At 46.7% G+C, this 23,403-nt stretch overlaps 1 protein-coding gene across 5 annotated transcripts in view; it reads left to right on the top strand.

Annotated features, from left to right (window-relative positions):
- The window catches only part of D430041D05Rikl (RIKEN cDNA D430041D05 gene like), a 275,831-nt gene that overhangs the window by 191,375 nt on the left and 61,053 nt on the right, over positions 1-23,403 (top strand). For 3 of the 5 annotated variants that reach the window (XM_039106457.2, XM_039106456.2, NM_001419547.1), the window contains 5 exons: positions 883-1,046; positions 8,216-8,400; positions 15,081-15,208; positions 19,125-19,306; positions 22,701-22,918. In XM_039106457.2, coding sequence (XP_038962385.1) covers positions 883-1,046; positions 8,216-8,400; positions 15,081-15,208; positions 19,125-19,306; positions 22,701-22,918 — 877 coding nt within the window. The remainder of the gene's footprint in view (positions 1-882; positions 1,047-8,215; positions 8,401-15,080; positions 15,209-19,124; positions 19,307-22,700; positions 22,919-23,403) is intronic. The other 2 variants (XM_008762075.3, XM_017592182.3) reach the window with 1 other exon arrangement.

The raw sequence follows: 23,403 nt of genomic DNA, 5'->3' as shown, positions 1-23,403 counted from the left end.
GCATGTGTGATGTGTATGTGTGTGTGTGATGTGTGTGTATGTGTGTAGTGTGTATATATGTGTGTGGTGTGTGTGTATGTATGTGGTATGTGTGGTGTGTGTGTATGTGTGTAGTGTGTATGTATGTATGATGTGTGTATGTGTGTGTAGTGTGTGTGGTGTGTGTGTGTGTGTGTGTGGTCTGTATGTGTGTGGTGTGTGTGTGGTATGTGTGGTGTGTGTGTATGTGTGTAGTGTGTATGTATGTATGATGTGTGTATGTGTGTGTGTGTGTGTGTGTGTGTGTGTGTGTGTGGTGTGGTGTGGTATGTGGTGTGTGTGACTAGAAACTTGCCATGTCAGCTAGTCAGGCTAGCCAATGAGCTCCTGAGATTTGCTTGTTTATGACCCTCCTTTGCTCAGTGCAGACAAACACAGCCATGCCTAGATTTCTGTGTGGGTGCTAGAGACTTGAATTAAGGTCGTCACACTTACAAGAAAAAGCTCCTATCCATTGAGCCCTCTCTCCAGCCACTCCAACATCCATTTCTAATCCTCACATTTTTTTCCTCTTTTGATTATCACCAGCGAGAAAAACGGACAGTGATTGGTCTTGCTCTTTGTGCTCTTGGTAACAGTAGAGACGCGTGCCAAGGTGAGCAGAGTGAGTGTCTGCTGAGAACTGCACTACAGCTCCACAGAGTGGTGCTCTCACTTTACGGACAAGGAAATTGAGGCTGGGGGAGCTCGAGCAACTTGCCCAAGGCCACACAGCTGCCAGGGCAGAGGCTTTGGAGCTCTGCCTCTTCCTGCCTCCTGCCTTGGGGTTGGGAGTTACATCTGGGTGGCTTTCACCTACCTGGAGCTCTTGGTCATGTGCTTCTCACTGGCTCTTTCCCATAGCCGTGGTAAAGAACCCACCCAACAACCTGTGGATCATCGCTGCAGTGCTGGCTCCCATCGCCGTGGTCACCATCATCATCATCATCATCACTGCCGTGCTCTGTAGGAAGAACAAGAACGACTTCAAGCCAGACACCATGATAAACCTGCCTCAGAGAGCAAAGGTACGTACGGGCATGGAGAGGCCAGGAGGTCTGCCTGGGGCTCTGCCTGCCTTTCTCCCAGGCTTCAAAACAAGTACCTTCAGAATCATGGTCGAATCCTCATTTTGAAGGAGAACCTTTTTGTCATCATCAGTCATAGCACATGCTTCTCCCTTCTGCCAACTCTCTCCCACAAACACGTTCAAGTGGTTGGTACAGGAAATCTCTAGCCATCATCGTATCTTCTGAAGGAAGAACCATTATTTTTACAGATAGAGAAACTGAGACACAGACAATCAGCAGCAAGAAAGATATGAAAGACCTTAGATATCACTTAATAATTGAATCCACCTCCTTGTACTAGTGAAAGAAATCCCTTCAACTCCTTCCTGGTTGCATGGCTAGTTGGCAGCAGGACTAATGGTAAGACTAAGCCTGTAACTGTCTGAGCCTCCTAGACACAGATGTGAAGGTGTTACGAGGTTGTTTTGGGGAGATAACTGGGCCACAAAGGTGTGTCCCAGGAGTGAGATTAGTAAGCCCTGGGGAGACCTCTAGCCTCTTCCACCACAAGAACACACAGGAAGTAGACATTCTCCAGCCCAGCAGTGAGCGCTCACCAAAGCCCAGATGTGCTGAACCTCAGCCTTCCAGCCCCCAGAAACTATCTGCCTTTTTAAAACCTCTTCATTAATGGTTGTTTGTTGCAGTGGCCCAGGCAGACAGGTCTCTTGGCCCCACACAAAACCTCTTTGGAAACACGGACTCCCAGAAGTTTCTTTGTTCCACTAATGACTCTGCTTCAGCCATGGTCATGATGAACAAGCTATAGGGTTAGGCTGGCAACTACCAAGTATCAATTCAGTAGCTCGAAGAGAGCCTGGCATAGAGCCCCATCCTTCCTCTGTCATCTACATGTCTGTTCCCCAATCCCCTCTGGTGACAGGGGAGGGTGGACTGAAGACATTCGGAAGGCTAATTTTCCAGTCACACAGCTGCCTTTGTGATAGTCCCTGCGGGAAATGTCCAATCTGTAATACCCGGTGTTTAAATAACGCCTTACAATCTGCTGGCTCTTCTGGGTCTGTCACCTCATTTGTTCATCACAGCTGCCCTGGGAGGTAGGTCACAGTCAGGGCAGGTTTCATTATTCTCACTTAACTGCCAAGAAATCTAGGGGAGAGAGACATTGGGACTTGTCCAGGCATACCACAGACAATGAAGGGGTGACTAAGGCCTGCACCCCCCCCCTCTCTCTCTCTCTCTCTCTCTCTTTCTCTCTCTCTCTCTTGTACATGTGTCATGTTCATGTGTGTGCCTGTGCCTGTGTGTGCGTGTGCTGTGTGTACTCGTTAATGTGAGTATGTGCATGTGTGTGTATGTGTATATGTGTATATGTTGTGTGTACTTGTTAATGTGTATGTGCATGTGCATGCACGTTCATGTATGTGCATGTTCCTGTGCCTGTGTGTGTGCATTCTGTGTGTGTGTATATGTTGTATGTACTTGTCAGTGTGTGTGCATACATAGTATGTGCATATGGGACCAGAGTTTCTGTCAGGCAAAGCGTCTTCCTCTATCACATGCCACCTTTGTTTTTTCGCAATCTCTGACTGAACCAACAGCTTACTAAATGCCTGGTCAGTGAGCCTCGGTACCTACCAGCTCCAGGGTTACACATACATGCCACCACACCAGCTTTTACATGGGCTCTGGAGACCCAAATCACTCCTGTATAGCAGGCAGTTTAGCGACGAGCTGTTTCCCAGCCTTCTTGGAGCTTACTCTATGTTATGTACCTACACACACTCTACGACCTGGCAGAGTTTCTGCTCCCAGCTCTGAACCTCTAACCTTCATTTGACCGGGTAGACATGGGACAGCAAGTTCCCACTCCCTCTGACTTCCTGTACATTGAGATTTGTGTCGGCCACGCAGCTTGGAGGGTCACGCTGGCCTCTGCTCTGTTTACATGAGCACAGCTCACTTGAGTATAAGAAATCAAAGGTACTTTTATTACACAGTAAGCGGTTACATCTGTGGGGAGGCTGGAGCCTGATTAGACAGTCTTGTCTCCTGAGGCACCAACCCCCAAAGAATGTTGTTCTGTGCCTGTTGACATAAGGCACCTGCTTCCCAGACACAGTGGGGTGTTGGAGAGAAGGGTACACTGGGAATTGCCGAGCTGTGAAAAATGAGACTGCTCCAAGACAGAATATTTCATTCCCATCTGAGCTTGCTTACGACGTGAGTCTTTTAGACATAACAAGCAATTACCAGAATCACAGCCAAGTGCAGGAATGCAAAACAGGCCATCCCGGAGTTAGAAAGGGGAGTTTCAGTTAAACCAAAATCTTCATTCATCTCCTGGTATGAGCAGCACCCCTGCTGTCGTGAAAGCTCTCTGGAGCTGGAACAGACGAGACGTTGGTAGCTATGCACAGCTCCTTCCGTGTGCCTATCCCAGGCACTGAGCTCCTTGAGCTCCTTACCTGCTGCTGAAAATCAAGCTGACCCACGTCCCAGGAGCTGACTGCTTATGGTCCTGTGGTTCAGCTGGCTGTCTCTCCCACAGTGAGGCTGGGTGAGACACTTTAATTCCCAAAGCCCCTTTGTCGCAGGAAGCCAGCCGAGTGGAACTGCCTGGTGCTGCAGTCCTGCTGGGGAGAGTCAGGGACACTGCAGTGTTTGAGAGACAGAGCTGCTGCATTAAAAGTGTGAGCAGAATTCAATGAGGGGCAAGGCCCAGTAAGGAAGTCAGCCATGGCCACCAACCGGTAGGCAAAGCAGATGGCCCAGGGGCTTCACTGCATCCTCAGAATGCAGGCTGCAGAGCCAGAGGAGATCCTGGAGACCCTTCCTGAGACTCGGTAATATACGTAGCACGCTAAGCAGAGAAGGTAGGCGAGGCTTCTCTGGGAGCTGAGGCCGAAGTGAGGATCACACACCCTCTTCAGAGACAAGCTCCACACACACACCCTGTTGTCATTGTCATCAGCTGGACACTGCAGGGGGAGCATCGAGAGCTTAGCATGGCTCTTCTTACCTCCTTTCTTTGCAGTCGCCCCTCTTTGTGGTGAATTTGCAGCCTTTCCTCTCAGTCTTTCTCCATATAAAGAAAACATCAGGAACAGGTGTCTTTAAGAAGAAAGTTGTCAGAGCCCACCCAGACACAGGGTGGACCTTGTAGGGCCTGCAGTGGCTGGCACAAACTGCCTGGGAGAAGCCGTTCATCCCCTTAGAACAGCCACTGTTTTCCTCTTTCTTACATACGACCTCGACATAGTTATATTATCTCATTGTGCCTCAAGCCTCCCATCGGCCAAATAGGGATAGTAGCACCATTTATGGATAAGCAGTTGTAAAGATCAAGTGAATGCAGGCCTGTAAATTGCTTTAAGCTATGCCTGGTCTACAATAAATTTCACATACAAATCGACTTTTATTGCTTCGTGTACTTTGTCTTAAAAAGTAATATAGCGGTTGGGGATTTAGCTCAGCGGTAGAGCGCTTGCCTAGCGAGCGCAAGGCCCTGGGTTCGGTCCCCAGCTCCGAAAAAAAAGAAAAAAAAAGTAATATAGCAGTCTGCCTTTAAAGTGATTGGCGATAACCACTGCTCTACTGGTAACGGTCCCAGGGATTGAACCTAGTGCCTCGCATGCCAGGCCAGTGCTCTGCCACTAAACTCTGCGTCCCCAGTGTGGAAACTGTTCTTTGATTTGGCTAGTGTGTGGAACCGATATGAGAGTGATATTGATTACTGAGGTTGAAAGTAACCAATGTGTGTCAGGTAAGCAATTGAATGACCTTGGGTAATTTTCAAGTGAAAGGTTGAGCGCATTGTCCGGAGAGTCGGAAGCGAGGAGATAGGCTCCAGTTTTACCACTTGGCTGTGTTTCCCTGGGTATCCATTGACCTTCTCTGAGCTTTTGTATTTTTCCTATACTGATGGAAGACTTGCTTCCAACACCGGTCTGTTGCAAAAACAAAAAGAGAAATTAATTTTTTTTGTTTTTTTTTTATTAACTTGAGTATTTCTTATATACATTTCGAGTGTTATTCCCTTTCCCGGTTTCTGGGCAAACATCCCTCTCCCCCTCCTCCTCTCCTTCTTTATGGGTGTTCCCCTCCCCGCCCTCCCCCCATTGCCGCCCTCCCCCCAACAATCTAGTTCACTGGGGGTTCAGTCTTAGCAGGACCCAGGGCTTCCCCTTCTACTGGTGCTCTTACTAGGATATTCATTGCTACCTATGAGGTCAGAGTCCAGGGTCAGTCCATGTTTTATGTGCTGAACTGTTTTAAAAATGACTAAGTTGCTAACCATGGTCCCTTGGGAAACTGTTGTTTATTAATACCTCCCTTTTCGTCCACTCATAAGTGACCCAGACTTCAAATATATCCAGTGGATAAACAGGGTGAAGGCTGTGGGGTCAAATCAAGAGAGAGCGGCAGAGAGTGAAGATGGGGACTGAGCCTTCTTGTCCCATCCCTGGGTTAGTTAGTCTTGGCTGCTGGAGACTTCTCATACCCCATAGTGTCAGTCAGGGCAGCAACCAGGCCAGGCACAGCAAATGACACAGATAAGATGGTGAGGACAAAGGGGAAGGAGGGATGTGGGGTGAATCCATGAATCGTAGTTAGATGTTTTGACACTCTCTTGTGTTCAAATGCTGGCTCCATCTCAGACCAGCAAGGTGATCTGAAGTGAAATTCCTAACCCCTCCAAATTCCAACCTCTCCTTATAAACAGAGGCTCAAGGCACCCACCTTTGTGACCGCAGTGAGGATGCAGTTGTGATGTGTGCTCTCTGCTGTGCCAATAGCATTGCAGGGGAATGAAAACCTGAGCTCCTCAGGGGTCACCACCAGTTATTACTCAGTCTGTGACTCCAGCACACATAGCAGGACCCAACAAACACTAGTGTTGGTAGAACTGAGGGAATAGAATAGGACGAGGAGGTGTGTGGCTGAAAAGGAGTGCACAGGAAATAAGGCTCAGCCAAGCATGCAAGGCCTTGAACGCCTTTGCAAAGAGTATGAATGCTACAAAATGCTTCTCAAGAGGGAGTGGCACCAGCAGTCAGGGGTTAAAGGAAGATAACCTTGGAGGTCCATCTCGGATGGGCCTTGCACAGTAGACCTGGAGAGAAAGGCACAGCTTCAAGGAATAGTCTGAAGGTCAAGCCCAGTGTGGCCCAACTAACTAAGGAGCAAGGGATTTGTGTTCTAGGGACTTCTGCAGGCTCCATTCTGCTTCTTGTGGAACTGAGGGAGAAGAGGGGAAAGAGAGGTGTCTTTCCTTAGCAGCCACTAGTTCAGAATCCCAGTCACCAGGTCCTGGCCTCAGAATGCTACTGGTCATACTCAGAAGACTGCGTCAGGTAAACTTACTCCTCGGGCTGAGCTTGGCAGGGAACTGGAGAACTGTCCACAGTGGAGCTCTAAGTAACTCTGGTAAAGATGCTTTGCTAGACTAGCAGTAAAGCCCCGACCCTGTCTGGAACACAGCAGGGAGGTTTGTCATCCAATCCAGAGCATGGCATTTTAAATCTGGTTAGAGCAAGGCCAGGGATATAGCTCACTGACAGAGCACCTGCCTAGCCTGTACAAGGCTGAAGGCTAAATTCCCCAGTATCACAAAAGCCAAAACCTCAAACCAGGCAGGAACACTCCTACTGCACCCCTAGCCTCATTAGCTGCCAGGGTGGGGTGGGGGTGCTGATGCCAACAAATTCTGATAGATCCTATCAGGTATGTCCAACCTATAACCTGTAGTTCCCATGTCCCAGGACAGCGATCAATATGACTCAACACAAAATCATAATAGGATTACTTATTTAAAATATTATCAAGTTTTGTTGATTTGTTTGATTGATTGATTGCTTTTTTTTGAGACTTATTCTTGTAACTTGATTGCATAGTTCTTGAGTGTGAACTTTCTAGATGACGAGGTGATGTCATCTTAATGGCTGGACCTGCATAGTAGCAAGCCAGTTTTGTCTCCATGTTTTCTTGATGATAATCAGATGGGCCGTCACCTAACAAGGAAGCAAATAGCAATATCCTAACACAGTCTGAGCACTTGGTATATGTCAGGCATTTGACCCTAACTTGCATTGCTGATCTATCCCTGTGGCACAGGGACACACCCAGGGATGGCTACACATGCCTCTTGGTTTTTACCACCCCACTAAGAGATGGTTGTTGGATTCTGCTCATGGCTGCCTCATCCACTCAGATACTGTTTCAGATACTGGCAAAGCCTTGCTGATTTCCCAAGATGACTGGCATCAGAGGCGCCATGCTTCCAAGAGAAGTTTGGATTAAAAACTGACTCCCTACTTTCCACATGCTGTTCAATGACTGTAGCTTCATGCTCGGTGACATACCTCCTACTCCTCAGATCTGCGCTCTGCCTTACTGTGCACAGGGTGGGTGTAAAGCAAGACAGACAGCCTTCATGTCTTGGATGAGAAGGTTAAGGTTTGTAGTCCTGCTGTCTTGGTAAAACTGAGTACATAGTGTTAGACAAAGCGATAACTAGGTATTTCCAGATAGGGGACAGCATGGAACCTATGATATCTTAATTAACATACACATGATGAATTCCAGCAGCAGCATCTATTGAATTAAAATGAGTGGTGTACAGTCCTTGGAAAAGGTTCCCTATCCAACACCAGATCACCTCTTTTATCCACTCTTCATTTTTCTGAACAAATTTTACCTGTGGAGATTCCATATTATTTTATTTTTACTTATTTATATTACATCCCATTCACCTCCCCCTTTCAGTCAACCCCTCCCATAGTCCTTCACCCGTCACCCTCCCCTTCTCCTCTGAGCAGGTGGGGCTACTCTGGGTATGGTACCCTCTCACCCTGGTAACTTCAAGTTTCTGCAGGACTGGGTGCTCCTCTCCCACTGAGGCCAGACAAGGCAGCCCAGCTAGAACATATCCCACAGACAGGCAACAGCTTTTGGGATAGCCTGTTCTGTTGAAATTCTTAATCCAGTAGAATTAATGTGGATTCTGACTTTGTAAGAGAAATAATATACAGATTTGAATTAACTTTCATACAGCAGAAAGATGGGTTCAGCCCCACCACATATATTTTGCCGTCTATCTCTTCTCAAAGTTGTTAGAGAAAGTTCTCTAGAAGTATGACTTCATACTTTCTTCCTCTTCACAGCCTGTGCAAGGCTTTGACTACGCCAAGCAGCATCTGGGCCAGCAAGGGGCAGATGAGGAGGTCATCCCTGTGACTCAGGAAACGGTGGTCCTCCCCATACCTGTCAGAGATACTCCTCAGGAAAGAGACACGGCTCAGGATGGCAGTACCATCAAGACGGCTAAGTCCACTGAAACCAGAAAGAGGTAGGCATGGCCACATCCTGTCCTTTCGTCAGCAGGGGAAATAACTGATGGTGAGAGCTGTGGCGCTCAGGTGAAGCCCACTGGCCTGTTTAAGACTCCCTCATGCTCGCTCTGAATGTTGAAAAGGAGAGCAGAGAGAAGATGGGAGTCATTGCATCATGAAAGCTCCTCGTGAGGACTCATGGTTGGTCAGCAGTGGCGAGGAAGCCCTTCTATTTATGACAGCAAACTTGGCTCTGATGTCATACATTGTTAGCACCTCTAAAGGTGCCTTTGATTCGTGACAGTTGTGGTTCTCCCTAGAAGTGTCTCAGTGAAGCTTCTGCTCTCAGTCAGAATCCCATGCTGAGTTTCTACTATGAGCAAAAAGCTCTTGACACAGTTGGCAGTGGTGAGTGACAGTAACTTCAAACCTCCACACACAGATGCACACTCATGCCTATGTCTACACACACACGCAAACACTCGTGCACACACTTGTACACTACATACATGGGAACGTGGAAAAAGAGAATATAGAAAGGAAAAATAACCAGAGCTCTTCGAGTGGCATTAGAAGGACTGTAAAAATATGTCAGGCTGAATCTTGTGATGGGAAGACCTGGAGATTAATGACGAGAGAGCAAGCATGACAATGTGTGGTGCCCATAGTGGGGTCTGACCAAAGCACAGTGGCAGAGACCAGAGACAACAAAGACCCACAATGCCATCCAAACATCTCTCACACAGTGGTGCTATTCCACTGAACCTCCGAGGCTGGAGGGGTCTAAGTAGGTGGGAATGGGTAAATATCATCTGGGAAAGGAAACGAGGTAAGCATTGGCTTCTGCACATAGGACTTCCCTGGAGCTCAGCCTTCACAATAGTTAGGACATCATAGAATAGGAAACCAGAAGATGGATTAAAATTATGGACGGCCTTGACTTCCAGGCTCAGAGGGCTGACCTGACTCCCTAGGCCATGAGAAGCTACTGAAAACTCTACCAAGAACAGTGACCTCTTGCCTGTACTTTAAGACCATTCTCAAGGCAGTGCAGATGACAGGAGAGATTAGGCTGGAGGCTGGGAGACTCATTACAAAGTCTTAGGAATGGCCACGTAAAGAGGCAGTGAAGCCAATAGCAGACCTCATTGGTTAGCTGAAGCAACAGACCTTAACAACCCATTCTATGCACTATGCAATCCATTCTAAGCACTATGGAAGCCAGAAACACTCACTTCCCTGCCTCCCTTCCCATCCCTTCCCTTTATTTGTGCTGTCTGTTCGCTGTTTACCAGATACTGGAGCTGCCCCAGAGAACAAGACAAACTTTCTATTATTCATGTGCAACAAAATCTGGTATGGAGAGATTGGGGGGGTGTGCTGTTTTAGATAGGAAATCAGGGAAGATCTTAACAGTTAGTGGCGTTTGAAAAAGACACCACTGACATGATCTGTCCGACGTGGAGCTTGCTGAGGGAGGAATGTTCCAAGCAGATGGAGCACTGTGTGCAAAGTCCAGAGGAGGGAAATTCTTGATGTGCCTGAAGAAAAGCAACATGGTCAAGAAGGCTGGTGTGCACCAGGGAGGAAATAGCAGCCCATGAATCAGGGAAGCTGCCTGTGGCTGGTCATGCCATCTATCAGAGACCGAAGTCAGACTGGGATTGGTATTGTAAATAAGGATCAGAAGTCATCGAGGGCTGGAAAAGGGAAAGACATGCTGTGGTATAGAAAAGGTTCACTCTGGCGCTGTGTACAAAACAGACTATAGAGAGTCAGGGTAGAAGAAGGAAACCCCAGAAGGCCCAGGTAAGACACAGTGACATGGACGGAGAGTGATTGTGCATGGGCTGTTAATGCGGAGAAGGAAGCTGGTAACAGGCTCCTGTAAGATTTGGAAGTCTTTGCCATGCATTTGTGTTAGTGAAGGCTGGGAGGAGATGAGCTCATCAGGCACCCCTAGGTACACAAATGAGTGTACTAAGAATCATTACTGTATGAGTCTGGAGTTCACAGAGAGCCTCAGAGTAGACATGGCAGTTACGGGAGTTGGCGGAGTTCTGTATCCTGCGAGACGGGAAAGAGTCATCTAGGAGGGGCTAGGTATAGAAAGGAAGACAAGCTCCAAGGACCAGGCCTGGCAGCGCTGCAATGCTTAGAGGTGCAGGAGACGAGCGAGAGTCAGCACAGGAAAGTGAAAACACAAATAAGGATGGGAGGAAGACAGGAGAGGAGATGCCAAGAGACAAAGCGATTTTCAGAAGAAGGGATTGTCCATCAAATACAGAAATTCTGCACTAAAGTCAAGCAACCAGGCTCTGTTTTATTCTAGAAGCTCTTGGCACCTTACAATGAAGAGAAGAAGAGCAGAGGGGCGGATTTCCCCTTGTGCGGAGAATAAGGCAGAGAACTATAAATTAGTTCACATAGAATCTTTGTGCCCACAACAGCAGACTCCAAAGCATCGATGCTCAAAACAAACTGCCATGATCCAGCTCATGGGTGGGGGGGGGGTCATTAGCTTGAGCTCTGGGGGATGGTTCCGGTTTGAGCCAAGCTGGCTGGTGTTATCCAGAGTTACCTGCACATCACTCAAATTGATAGAAATTGAGTCAACTAAGCTCTTGCTGACAGCCATGTCTGGGGTGGCCCATAACACTCGGTCCTCTCTCTACATGGACTCACGCTCTAGCAGAATAGCTTCACCAGGCTTTTCCATAAGGTGAGTGTCCAAGGGCAGAAAGAAAAACAGCAGAATGCAAACATTTCTTGAGTCTCTGTCATGTTTCTTTCTTTCCTGTTGACCAACCAAGTCACATGATCAAGTTAGGAGACGCCGTAGAAGATCTCCCAAGTTAGGTTACATGGAGATATGAACAGAGTTGGTTCCATTACTGCAATGGTCTATCCAGCATGGATAGTAAGCCAAGAAGAAATGAAACACATGAAGGCGGACAGCTTATCTGAAGGGCAAATTCATTGCATTACCTATAGTATTATTCTCGTGATGATCCTTGCTAAGCACAATAAAGCTATGTTGACAACTTATCACCCATTTAAAAGAAACTGAAAAGGAAGAATTACTAAATTCAGATATTGATGTAGCACTTCTGGGAAGAATAAAAATTCTTTTATACCTATTCAAATTGAATAATTTAAATCCTGTAGGGATTAATTTTTGAAATTTGTTTGAAAACAAGCACTTCTCCTTGCGTTAGCAAGGAGTCACCTATTACTAATTAAGTTCAATTATTCATCCCCATTTTTATCAAGAAATGTTAGCTTATGAAATAGAGAGAAAGGGAGGAGTTGCTACACTTGCTTCATTATTTCATCATAAAAATGTAATTTTGCTAAGGGCTAATCACAGCCTTCCCTAGGCTGTCACATGAGCTATCTCTGTTTGTGTATATCAGATCCTGGACCCTGGAAGTCTAAGATCATTTGGAGAGAGAGAAAGACAGACAGACCTACAAGGGGGGAGGGGGAGGGAGATGGAGAGGGAAGGAGGAAAGTATGTATGTTTGAACATATGTGTATGCATCAGTGTGTATACATTGATGTGGAAGCTAAAAGTTAATGTTTATGTCTGCATACCAGCACTCACCAGTTGGTAGATTAACTGACCATCAAGCCCTAGGGGTGCACATGTATGTCTCTGCCCCATACTAGGGTTACAAATCTGCACCAACAAACTCAGGTCCTCTTGCTTTCACAGCAGACACTTTACCAACCAAGCCATTTAGAGGGGCATTTAAGTACCACATCTAAGAGCAAACCCATTATGGACCAGGTTTCTGATTTCCGCATCTTGCCACATCAGTTTCCTCATTCCAGCTACCTATGGGCTGACTGCAGGCCCTCCCAGAATGGGTCTGCTGATAACCCCCAAATTTTGTAACTGAAAAAAATCAATGACTTGATAATTATTGATATACTTAAATTTTTTTTCTTTTTTCTTTTTTTCGGAGCTGGGGACCGAACCCAGGGCCTTGCGCTTGCTAGGCAAGTGCTCTACCGCTGAAAACACCAACCCCGATATACTTAAATTTTTAAAAGTTTATTTTAAGCAGAAGTCTGAGCATTAGTCCCAGCTAGGCCGTCCAGTATCTGCTCAGGTCCCTTTCCTCCTGTATGTAGTCGTGGTGATGCCCTTCTCTATCTGTGACTGGGATTCATGGGTCGGGTCAAGGGACAGATAATCAAACTCATAGGAACAATAGACATTTGAAATGGTCTCTTAGTGATGAGCCCACTGTTTAGGAACTGCTTAGTTCCTACCCAAGTCCCACATCTACACAGCTGATATGTATTAGCTCTCAAAGGTAGCTTTATGACTGTCATACGCACATATACACCACACAAACACTTTCTATTTTGACCAGGAGTTCTGAGTTGAATACTCACTGTGAATAGAGGTATATAGACAGAAACAAGGAATAAAGCAGATTGGATTATTTTTTCTCTGCAGAAATGTGCTCATTGACACCTTTGCTCAGAGTGAGAGAAACATCAGAAAATTCTTTCAGGATCAAATAGGGAAAGGGTAAGAATATGTTACAAAAAATCACTAAGCAGCTTACAAATGTAAAATAGGTTATAAAATACTCCCCCACCCCAGAGTTAAATGAAAATATGTTTATCCAATAAAGACAGCTGGAGAGTAGTAGGTGCTGTAAGCTTTCAGATTTTGAAAACAATTCAAGGGCTTATGTCTCTTCTCTGTCTCTCTTTGTCTCTGTGTGAGCCTCCCACCCCCAACACACAACAGCGTACAGTGATCAAACAGCTGCTGGGTACATAATTATATGTAATTGGATGCAATAAATGTACATCCAATCAATTAATGTCTGATCTATATTTCCCACCTATAGTCTTTGTAGCACTAATGTGATAAAATGTTAAAGATTTTTCAGCCACTTAACTTGGGAGATGCTGCGTTAAGTGAAACAAAAGGAAGCCATGACAGAGTTGATCAGAGCCTCTGATACTCCACTGCAGTTAGAGGCCTCCAAAGAAGGAAGCAGCAAACATTTCCCAAGCCCTGTGTGCCTTTGCTGAGTTCTCGTGTTCTACAGAGCATACGTGGCAGGGGCTACGAGAACCTTCACTGTTGTCAACTTACTTTCAGGTGCTGTCTCTGTTAGAGTTTCTATTGCTGTGATGAAACGTCAGGACCAAAAAGCAAGTTTATTTGACTTACACTTCACCTTGCTATTCACCATCCAAGGAAGTCAGGACAGGAATACAAACCGGTTAGGAACCTGGAGGCAGGAACTGATGCAGAGGCCATGGATGGGTGCTGCTTGCCGTCTTGCTACCTGTGGCTTGCTCAGCCTGCTTTCCTATAGAACCCAGGACCACTAGCCCAGGAATGGCGCCACTCACCATGGGCTGGGTCCTCCCCCCACCAATTGCTAATTAAGAAAACACCTTACAGCTGAATCTTATGGAGGTATTTCTCAACTGAGGTTCCTTTCTTTCAGGTAACTTTAGTTTGTGTGTCAAGGTGATGTAAGACTAGCCTGTACAGGTGCCAACAGGCCCAGAACCGAGTGTTCTAACCTCACACCAGTAGTGGTAGAGGCAGAGGAGAAGGAAGAAGAGTGGAGTCCACAGCTTCCCCACAATGATCAAGGGCTAGCGTCCCTTGATAGCCCCACAATGATAGCGTCTAGTCAGTTTTCTGTCACAAGCATCAGTCCTCTGTATTTCCTAAATGTGGGCAACTGTCAGTAGAACAACAAGAGATCTATCTCTAAGTACTTGTCCCCTGATCATCGTCCACACAGGAAGGTCAGTCTTTTCACGATTTACCTCAAGGTGGGCTGTGAGGCCTAAGGGAGAGCACACTCCAAAGGCAGCGGTCGGTCAGGAGCCCATCTTCCCAGAGTCCTAGAGGTGAAAGTCCAGTCCTGAAGAAGGGATCAGGGCCCTGTGACCTGCTCCTATCTGAGGCTGCTGCTTAAGACATAGAGGACATTCTGGGGTGAGGGTGACTTGTTGCCACCTTGCTAAGCCCTGGAAACTACTCTTGGCCTCCATGACTCCACATTTCTCACTTTCTGACCAAGGCGAGCCATCTCCAAATCAGCGGCCTTTATTATGATCAGTGACGAGGTCTGAAGGCACTCAGCAGAGTCTCGGTCACATAGAGGGTGCCCCGGCTGTTAGCTCTCAGATGTCCATAGGCGCGTAGGATGCTTTGCACAGAAAAGGGCAACAAAAGGTTTCTCCTGGAGGAATGTGCAGCCCAAATCAGTATTTCAAAAATATATAAGTAGTTACTAGTCAAGAGTGTGCAGGTGCACAGCTCTCCCATGGTGGAGAGATTTAATCTCTGTGCTGTGGTGAATAGGCAAAGAGTAGTGTGTTTTTTATGCATGGCTGAAGGTGCTCCTGTGACCTAAACAGTCAGTATCCAGAGAGCTGAGTGAAACAGAGGTGAGACTGCGGGCTGGGCTCACTGAACTTGTCCAGAGAGCCCAGAACAGTAAATGATCTTGAGAACAACTCGCCGGGCACCTCACCTGGGAGTGTGTGTGTGTGCGCGCACGTGCCAGTGTAAGTGGCTTTTGTTTCTTTTGTCTCCTGTATCATTTCTTCTTTGCCACTGAAACTGCAAATAAAATAACCTTGAAAGGAGGCTGTTGTAGTCGAAACTTACTGTCTACCCTGTTGCTATGGTTACCTCCAGCAGGTCGCCCAGTGAGAATGGCTCTGTCATCAGCAACGAATCAGGGAAGCCCAGCTCAGGGAGGTGCTCACCCCAGAATGGAATGACACAGCAGAAAGTGACAAAGGAGGAGTCCAGGAAGAGAAATGGTGAGAAGCCGCCCCATCTAGTACCTTCCCTGCCTCTGTAAGCACACACACATGCTTGCACACATAGGCACCCTTACACCCAGTGGGCATCCATATCTCAGACCTCTCTGTTCTGCCCTGTGAGTCCTAGAATCTGTTGTGAACTGAAGTGGTGTCTGTATCCTTCCTTCTCTCTGAATTGGTCTCACCTCCTCAGCCCCCTATTAATAAGAAAGTGTGTACTTTCTGAGGGGAAAAAAAACCCTTGTTGGAACAAAGTGATGTTTGCTTAGAGCCTTTTCTTGGATGAAATGGCGTGATTTCCTACATCGAGTCCAACAAACTGACAGACCTCCAAAACGCTGCCTATCTTGGAGGTTTTCCCCAACCTCGTTCTCTTATCCCTTTTACAAGTTTCAAGGGTTCACTGTGTACCTGTGAGTCTCATTAACAAGTCTGTCATAAACAATAACTACAACAAAAACATACAATAATAAAAAACAAAAAACCCAAATTAACCTTGCTGGGCATGGCGTTGTATCCAGCTATAATTCAGCTGCTTAGAAGCCTGACCAATACAACTTAGTGAGACCCTACTTCAAAACTGCGCATCACAGTGGCGAAATGCTTGCATCCCTGTAGGTTCAGCCCCCACTGTGCCCTAATTAATTAGTGAATTAATCAGTGTATGACTGATTCCCCTGGGATACTCATATGTTTCCTCTCACTTAGGAAGTAAGAGTTAAATAAGAACCTTGTTAATATAATATATATATGATTGGATTGGGGATGGAACAAAGGAAGGAAGAAACCAACAGAATAGAAATGGGGAAGAAACAAAAGTGCATCTTTCATCATCTGACCAGGCTGCAAAAGGAAGTCCTTTGTATGCAAATATGGCTGCCTTGTGGTCTACTGACCCATCTAGAGCCAGGGTAACTAAGGTTAATTAATAAAAGTTAATGGACAGTCCATTCTTGTTTTCCACCAGGCTTACTGCGTCTGTGGCTTCTACTCTTGTTCTCTGGTGACCATGAATGTGTAAAGGAAGGAAACACAGTGTTTTACCAGCAGAATGGCTGGTATAGGTCTTTGTGGTTCTGTGGCCTTACTAATTAGCCTAGCTGTGAGGCGATCTTAGAGCCCATTTCATGAAATTATTTAAGAATAGTGTAAAGGTTGGGTGTGACAGGTAGGACTTTGAAAGGAAAGCAACAACAGCAAAGCCAGCTTAATATCAGGTGTGGTGTCTCATGCCTGTAGTCCCAGGACTCAGGAAACTGAGGCAGGGGGATTGCCGTGAGCTCAAGGATACCTGTCTCAATAAATAAATAAATAAATAAATAAATAAATAAATAAATAAATAATCAACAAGTAGGATGTCTTTCTTAACAAGCACAGGTACTTGGACTTCTAAGGCAAATGCAGTATTATCTCTAGGAAAGGGGGATTATTTGCATGAGTGAAGGTGAGGGGTTGCTTACAGGTACAGAAATGACTCTCAGACAACTGCATCACCAAAGCCCACCCCAGCAGAGGTGACGACTCACAAAAGCAGGAGACCTGGAGCACACTGCAGTCTACAGGTTGGAGAGTGTCCCTTCCAAGTGACTCAACCTTCCAGGCGGTTTGGCTGGTTTCTGCTTCCTCTAGGCAGCTGGTCTGGTCTCAGTCTTCTTCGCAGCCCAGCTTCTCTGAGAGTGCAGTCTATTGTTTACTCTTGGGAAAGGGTCTGGAAGGTTCCAGGAACCGCCTCCTGAAGCTATTTTGAGTTGTTTACCTTCTGTCTTAAGGAGCTTCCCTACAGCATGGGGGTGTTTGAATCTCAAAGGAAAACTGCTCTACAACACCTAACGAGTTACCCATAAACAGAAGCCTAAAATGCATTATCCTTTCACATAATGTTTGTGGTTCAGAAACTTGCTATTGGCTTGGCGAAGTTGTTCTGACCTAGGATCTGGCATAAAGTCACAGTCTTGTCGGTGAGAGGTCACCAAACCTTTCCATCCAGCTGCTTGGATATATGCAGAATGGCTTTCCTAGAATAAGTGACCCAAGAGAGAACCATAGTGGGGAAGAGACCCAAGGGGGAAACCATAATGCTATTTTATAACCAAGGCTTGGAAGCAGCACAATGTCGTTAATGTGGTTGTCATTCCTCTCACGGTTACAAAGGGCAGGGCAGGGCAGTGGGTATGAGCAGGGCAGTGGGAATGGGATCACCGTGTGTTGGGGTAGAAATCTCGGCTCTCCTCCAGACAAAACACAAGGGGCCAGCACGGTTCCACGTGGAAAGGTTTAATGAGATAAACAGAGTAGAAGAGGAGAGGAGTAAAGGCCCCCCCCATGAGCACGTGGAGGGAAGGGGGAGGGGAATGGGGAGAGAAGGAACAAAGGGGAAAAGCAAGGGAGCAAGGAGCAAGAGAAGAGAGCAAGAGGAGAGAGTGAGGAGGGGCCAAGCAGCCCCTTTTATAGTGAGTCAGGCCACTGTGTTGCCAGGTAACTGTGGGGCGGAGCATACCTGGCTGTTGCCAGGTAACTGTGGGGGAGGAGCTTAGACAGAATGCGAACACGCGGAAACCTGATGCCATGGAAACAAAGCATGGCCGGCTTTTGCTGTAATTGACCAGGAAGTAGGCGATGAAGGTGGCCAGGCATATAGCATGCAGTAAAACTACCCTCTAAAAATACATATGCATGTAGTGACACTTCTGGTAGAGATTTCCCTCTATCCCGTGGCTGCTTTGGTGACCTTGTATTTACAAACCAGTCCATGATTATATATATATACATATATATAAAAATCCATCTATGACCCACTCCTGGTCTGTAAGTTGTTTTAGCTACATTATAAAATAAGTACGTCCTTGGTTTAATTTGACAGATCTTCTGTGATTGTAAATGACAGAGTGATCTCCGTGCTATGTTTCTCAATAATTTAAATAACACCCCAAGTCTCTTGAGCAGGTAGGAGGCAAGATGAACGTACTTTGGTTACACTCATATTTTATGTAACACCCATTTTGCTTCCAAACTGCCTCCTAGTTCAGTTGCTTAAGTAGGCCTAATTTATCTTGCTGAGCCCGTTCAATAAGCTGTCATTCTTATACCTACTCCATGAGAATACGACTTAAAAAACAAGTAAATCAGCTAGATATGGCTGGACTTGAAGCACCTTCTGTCAGCTTAGTTATGGAATCACAGAGCCAACTTGTGTCTTGCAGCCGTCACAGCAGAACGCTCTGTCAGATGGGCGAATTAATTTACCAGTGCGTAGGAGGCAATGAGTCCGTGTAATTAGAGGAGTTGTCTGTAGCTGTGAGTTAGTTCTCTGGGGTTGTTTCATAGCTTTCTTTTGTTGTAGACAAGTAAAAGAATGAAAAACCTAAGTCGTTTGAGAAATAGCCTCCAAGGGAAGGGGGGAGACAGAGAGAGAGAGAGAGAGAGAGAGAGAGAGAGAGAGAGAGAGAGAGAGGAGAGACACAACCGCAGCAGTACATGTGGCTAACTGACCTCGGGAAACTTGTCACTTAGCATCGTGCAAAATGAGATAGCTTCATCAGTAGAGACTAGACTGGAAGCTGTTGTTCTGCCAGTGGGCAAACTTAATAGATGCAGGTTTGGCCAAATTCACTTCTCTCGTTTATAGAAGCATAACGAATAAGTTTACTTTTCATTATTTTCAAATGTGTCCTGTCCCTGTTTTGAAAGGAATTTTTTCTTTCTGTTTAACTACTACCTTTAAATTTCTTCCCTACTTACTGATACTGTAATAACTCGATCAATGGCACAAGCCGTAAAGTTAAAAGTAAGCCAGGGGCACAAGTGAGCCGTGGGCAGAGCCACATACTGTTGCCTCTGCATTTTGAGATCCCTCACATCTCAATCCTGTAGTTCCCTACATATTAAAAACCCACGTGTTTGTGCCTGGCCTTAGGGACAGCAAGCGATGAAGAGGAGGGAGCAGGTCTCTTTGACAGTGCTGGCAAGGCGGCAGCGGATCCCTTTGACACATCTTCTGGATCCGTGCAGCTCATAGCTATCAAACCGTCAGCTCTGCCGGTAGTGCACCCCGCCTCAGACAGGGGCCCGGAGTCTTCAGCGGCGCTCAACGGCGAGGTAAGCGCGCACAGCCTGGGTGGAGAATCCAGCTGGACCGCTAGGATTCAGCGATCCCACGGCGGGTGGAGTGCAGCGTGTGTCCAGTGGCCTCCGTTTCACACCCGACCTCGGTGATGGGAAATCCAAGTCATCCAGGGTGTGTTCACAACACTTCCCACCTGCAATGACCCCCTTTCTCCCAAACCTCTCATGAGTATAGCCTGAAGCCTTTCTATGCTGCACTCGGCACATTTCGACGTCCATTAGGATCCATAATGTTGGGGTAACAGGAGGAGGGTGAACAGAGAGCAGTGAAGAGAGCACACTGTCACTCCGGCAAGGAGGTTGCCACTAGAGACTCTGGACATTGATTTCTCTTAGCAAACTTGAAATAGGCCCCCCCACTCCCCACCCCTCCACCCCTCCCCCCACCCCCCACCCCATCCCCGCTTGCTTTCTAGGTGGTGTCAATGTTAGTCAACTTCCCCCGGGGAGTTGACTGAGTTGGTAAAGTGCTTGTCATGAAAACCTGGGATTGGCCCCGTATAAAAGTGAAGCACGCCAGTATGCATCTGTGATTTCAGCACTGGTGAGGAGAGAGAGGGGGATCTCAGGGCTCATTGGGCAGCCAGTCTAATTGACTTAAAAAACATCTGCCACATCCAGGAGAGATTTTATCAAAGAAAATTAGACAGAGATAGTAGACAATTGATCAGTAGGTGAGAGAGAAGAGTGTTATCTCAAAGAACAGGAAATTGGGTTGAAAATGTCACCCCTCCCTCTTCCTTTAGCAGTAGAGTTATCAGTGAGCTAAAAAAAAATGCTGCTAAATCTTTACAAATGTTCACATGGGGCTACTGTGTGTATTGACATCACATATTGCACATGTATGCACACACAGTGGCCCTACCATGTGTATTGACATCACATATGTATGCACACACAGTGGGGCCACTGTGTATATTGACATTGCACATGTATGCACAGACAGTGGCCCCACTGTGTGTATTGACATCACACATGTATCCACACACTGTGGGGGCCACCATGTGTATTGACATTGCACATGTATGCACAGTGGGGCCACTGTGCACACGGTTTCTCTTGTGTTAAAGCATTGGGTTAATTGTTCATTTCTGCCCTGCTAATGTTGCCTGAAGCAGGTGGGTGATTTGAAGGTCTAAAGCCTCCTTCTCATGGCACCTCAAAGGACCCACTGCAGCCTTGCACAATCAGGCCTCACAAATGCATACTAGAGGCTTCTTCTCATACGTGGGACACTTGTGACAATGTCGTGTGCACCTGTCGTGTCGCTGCAGGAAAGACCTTTTTTTTTTTTTTTTTGGTTCTTTTTTTCGGAGCTGGGGACTGAACCAAGGGCCTTGCGCTTCCTAGGCAAGCGCTCTACCACTGAGCTAAATCCCCAACCCCAGGAAAGACCTTTTTATTCTGAGCATGAACTGGCCTTAAACTGTGATAGGCTGAGGCTCAGATACATACATAGGCAACACCTTCTATTTCAACTTCCTTATTTTTAGTCAGAGAGACTAGTCTGAAGGGTGAGGTGCTGGTTCAAGGCCATGCTGATGGCTGAGTTCAGATGCTCTGACACTGCCCAGAGCTCCTTCCTCTCTTAACCCACCCTCCAGCCATCATGAGCAACAGCGTTGTGCTTAAAAACTATGGCCTCAAAAGCTGTGTCGCCAGAATTGGACTTAACTCGTCCACTCCACTCGAAGTCTCTTGTGTTTTAAGTAAGTGAGTAGAGTCCTTTGAGTGTCGGCCCCTCCACCCACAAAATGGAGGCACCCACAGCACGTGAAGCCCTTAGCACAATGCCTCGCACGTGAACACTTCGTCAGCATTGCTGCCATGTTGTTTTTGTTATTGTTGGCTCATCAGTGAGGATGAAGTAATTGGTCACCATGTGTCCTTTCTGCCTCTTAGCTCTGTAATCTTTCCTGAGTACCAGTTCTGTGTCCCCTCTCCCTAGACACACACAAGCCTCTGAAGTTGGCACTAATGCACTGTAAACTGCCTCTAATTAGGACTGTCTGCCTGGTTAAAGCTGTCTGTCATTCGGGCCACCATACCTGGGTCTCTTTGTCCTACCCTAATGCTATGAACATCGTACAAACACACTCTGAAATTAGGGCAGATCCTTTCCTCCGGGGCCAGCTTCCTGTCACTTGGGGAGAGTACATGAGCATTTCCCTCAGTCAGAGATGGGTCTTTGATACCTTTGGGCAGTTAAAGCAATGGGCCCTGCTGACACTCGGCTGGAAAAGGTCCCTGACCTGTTCTCTCTATAATCAGCTGTCTCTCCAAGCTTGACATAGACTGCCTTAAAATTCTTCTCCTTCTCGTAGGGATGGCTGATTTAAATGTAAGTGGGAAAAGCATAACCCAAGGCCAAATGCCATAAATTTCTCCATTATGAATCACAGGGAATTCTTTTTAAAGGTGATTTTTAAAGAAAACAGAACATTGAGTCACGCATAGCGATCTTGACCTCTCCCTCTCTGTCTCCTTCTCCTGAGCAAGTGGATCATATGGAAAGCAGGCCCCTGCAGTGGAACATTTGTTCTATTCCCCCCACATCCATCCCAATCCACTTTGAGCCTCATCCCTAGAGCCCCAACTAAGTGGACAGAGAAAGCCATGAGGTTATTCAGGGCTGAAGCTAGACTCAGGGCACCAAGAACTAGCCAGGCAGCTAGGCTCCCACACTGAAGAACCACAGGGTATAGGCAGAGTAGGGGTCACAATGGTATGGGCTCTTAGCTAAGGGTATACAGACAGACATAGGCCTGCAACAGTCCAGACAGATGTGGGAGACAAAGATGTAAGGTAATTCAATGGGTCTTAGGGGTTTATTGCTGTGAAGAGACACCATGACCAAGGCAATTCTTATAAAAGGAAACACTGGCTTACAGTTTCAGAGGTTCAGTCTGTTATCATCATGGCAGGAAGCATGGCAATGTGCAGGCAGACATGGTGCTGGAGAGGGAGCTAAGAATTCTGCCTCTTGTTCCACAAGCAGTCTTGAGGAAACTCCACTGGATTGAGCATATGCAATACATATGCTATATATATACTCAAAACTGGCCTACAGTAACAAACTTCCTCCAACAAGGCCATACCTCCTAATAGTGCCACTCCTCATGGGCCAATCATTCAACACATGAGCTATGGGTGCCAAACTTATTCGTAACACTATGGTGCCAGATCCACTTTATATGAGGGCTGGCGTTGGTGACAGACAAGGGGCTTTTACTAGAAGGTCACGATTCCCAGAAAAGCTCTCCCATACTTCCACCTCTGGTCTTTTTGGTCAGCTGGCCTTGCAGAAAAAGCTTCTTGTCTGAGTCGGGTGTGGACCTGACACTCTTTTCTCTCTCTCTCCTCCAAGGTGAGCAAGGCTCTAAAGCAGAAGTCAGACATCGAGCACTATCGGAACAAGCTACGCCTGAAAGCCAAGAGGAAGGGGTACTATGACTTCCCCCCAGTGGATGCAGGGAAAGGCCTAACAGAAAGAAAAAAGATGTACGAAAAGGCCCCAAAAGAAATGGAGCATGCTTTGGAACCAGACCCAGAACTGTGTGCTCCTTTCGCAGAGTCCAAGAACAGGTATATGCTCTATGGCTGTACTTTACGTCCCCGTGTAACATGGGACGAGGACAGAAGACCCCTGGGGCCTTATCCCCACGCTCCTTGATCTTACCTTGGGACTTTGATCTTTGCAGGCTTTTGATGTGGTCCCCACAAGCATGTACTCAATAATGAGTCTGAAAGAGAGTCAAATTGAAGCTGTTAAAACACACTCTGGGGCGAACAACCCCAATTGTCCTTTAGCTTAATGATATTTTCAAGCCAGTGGCTATTTCAGAGCGGGGTGAGATATAATTATCACTTACCTAGTTACGCAACCTCCAGATCAAGGGCCACGCATTGTTCAGTTACGCTAATGGTTCTCGCCCAGGACGGCAGATGGTGCACCTCGAGTTTTCAGCCTTAGTGAGTCCCGGTCACACTTTGGCTCCACGCTACCTCGTTTCAGTCATTCACAGATCTGTCCAGGTCTTCCACACTTACTGTCAGGCTGTGACTGAGAG

Source organism: Rattus norvegicus, chromosome 3, assembly GCF_036323735.1.
Source record: "Rattus norvegicus strain BN/NHsdMcwi chromosome 3, GRCr8, whole genome shotgun sequence".
NCBI lineage: Eukaryota > Metazoa > Chordata > Mammalia > Rodentia > Muridae > Rattus > Rattus norvegicus.
Note: the sequence above shows the minus strand (reverse complement) of the source record. Positions and strands in the feature narration are given on the sequence as shown.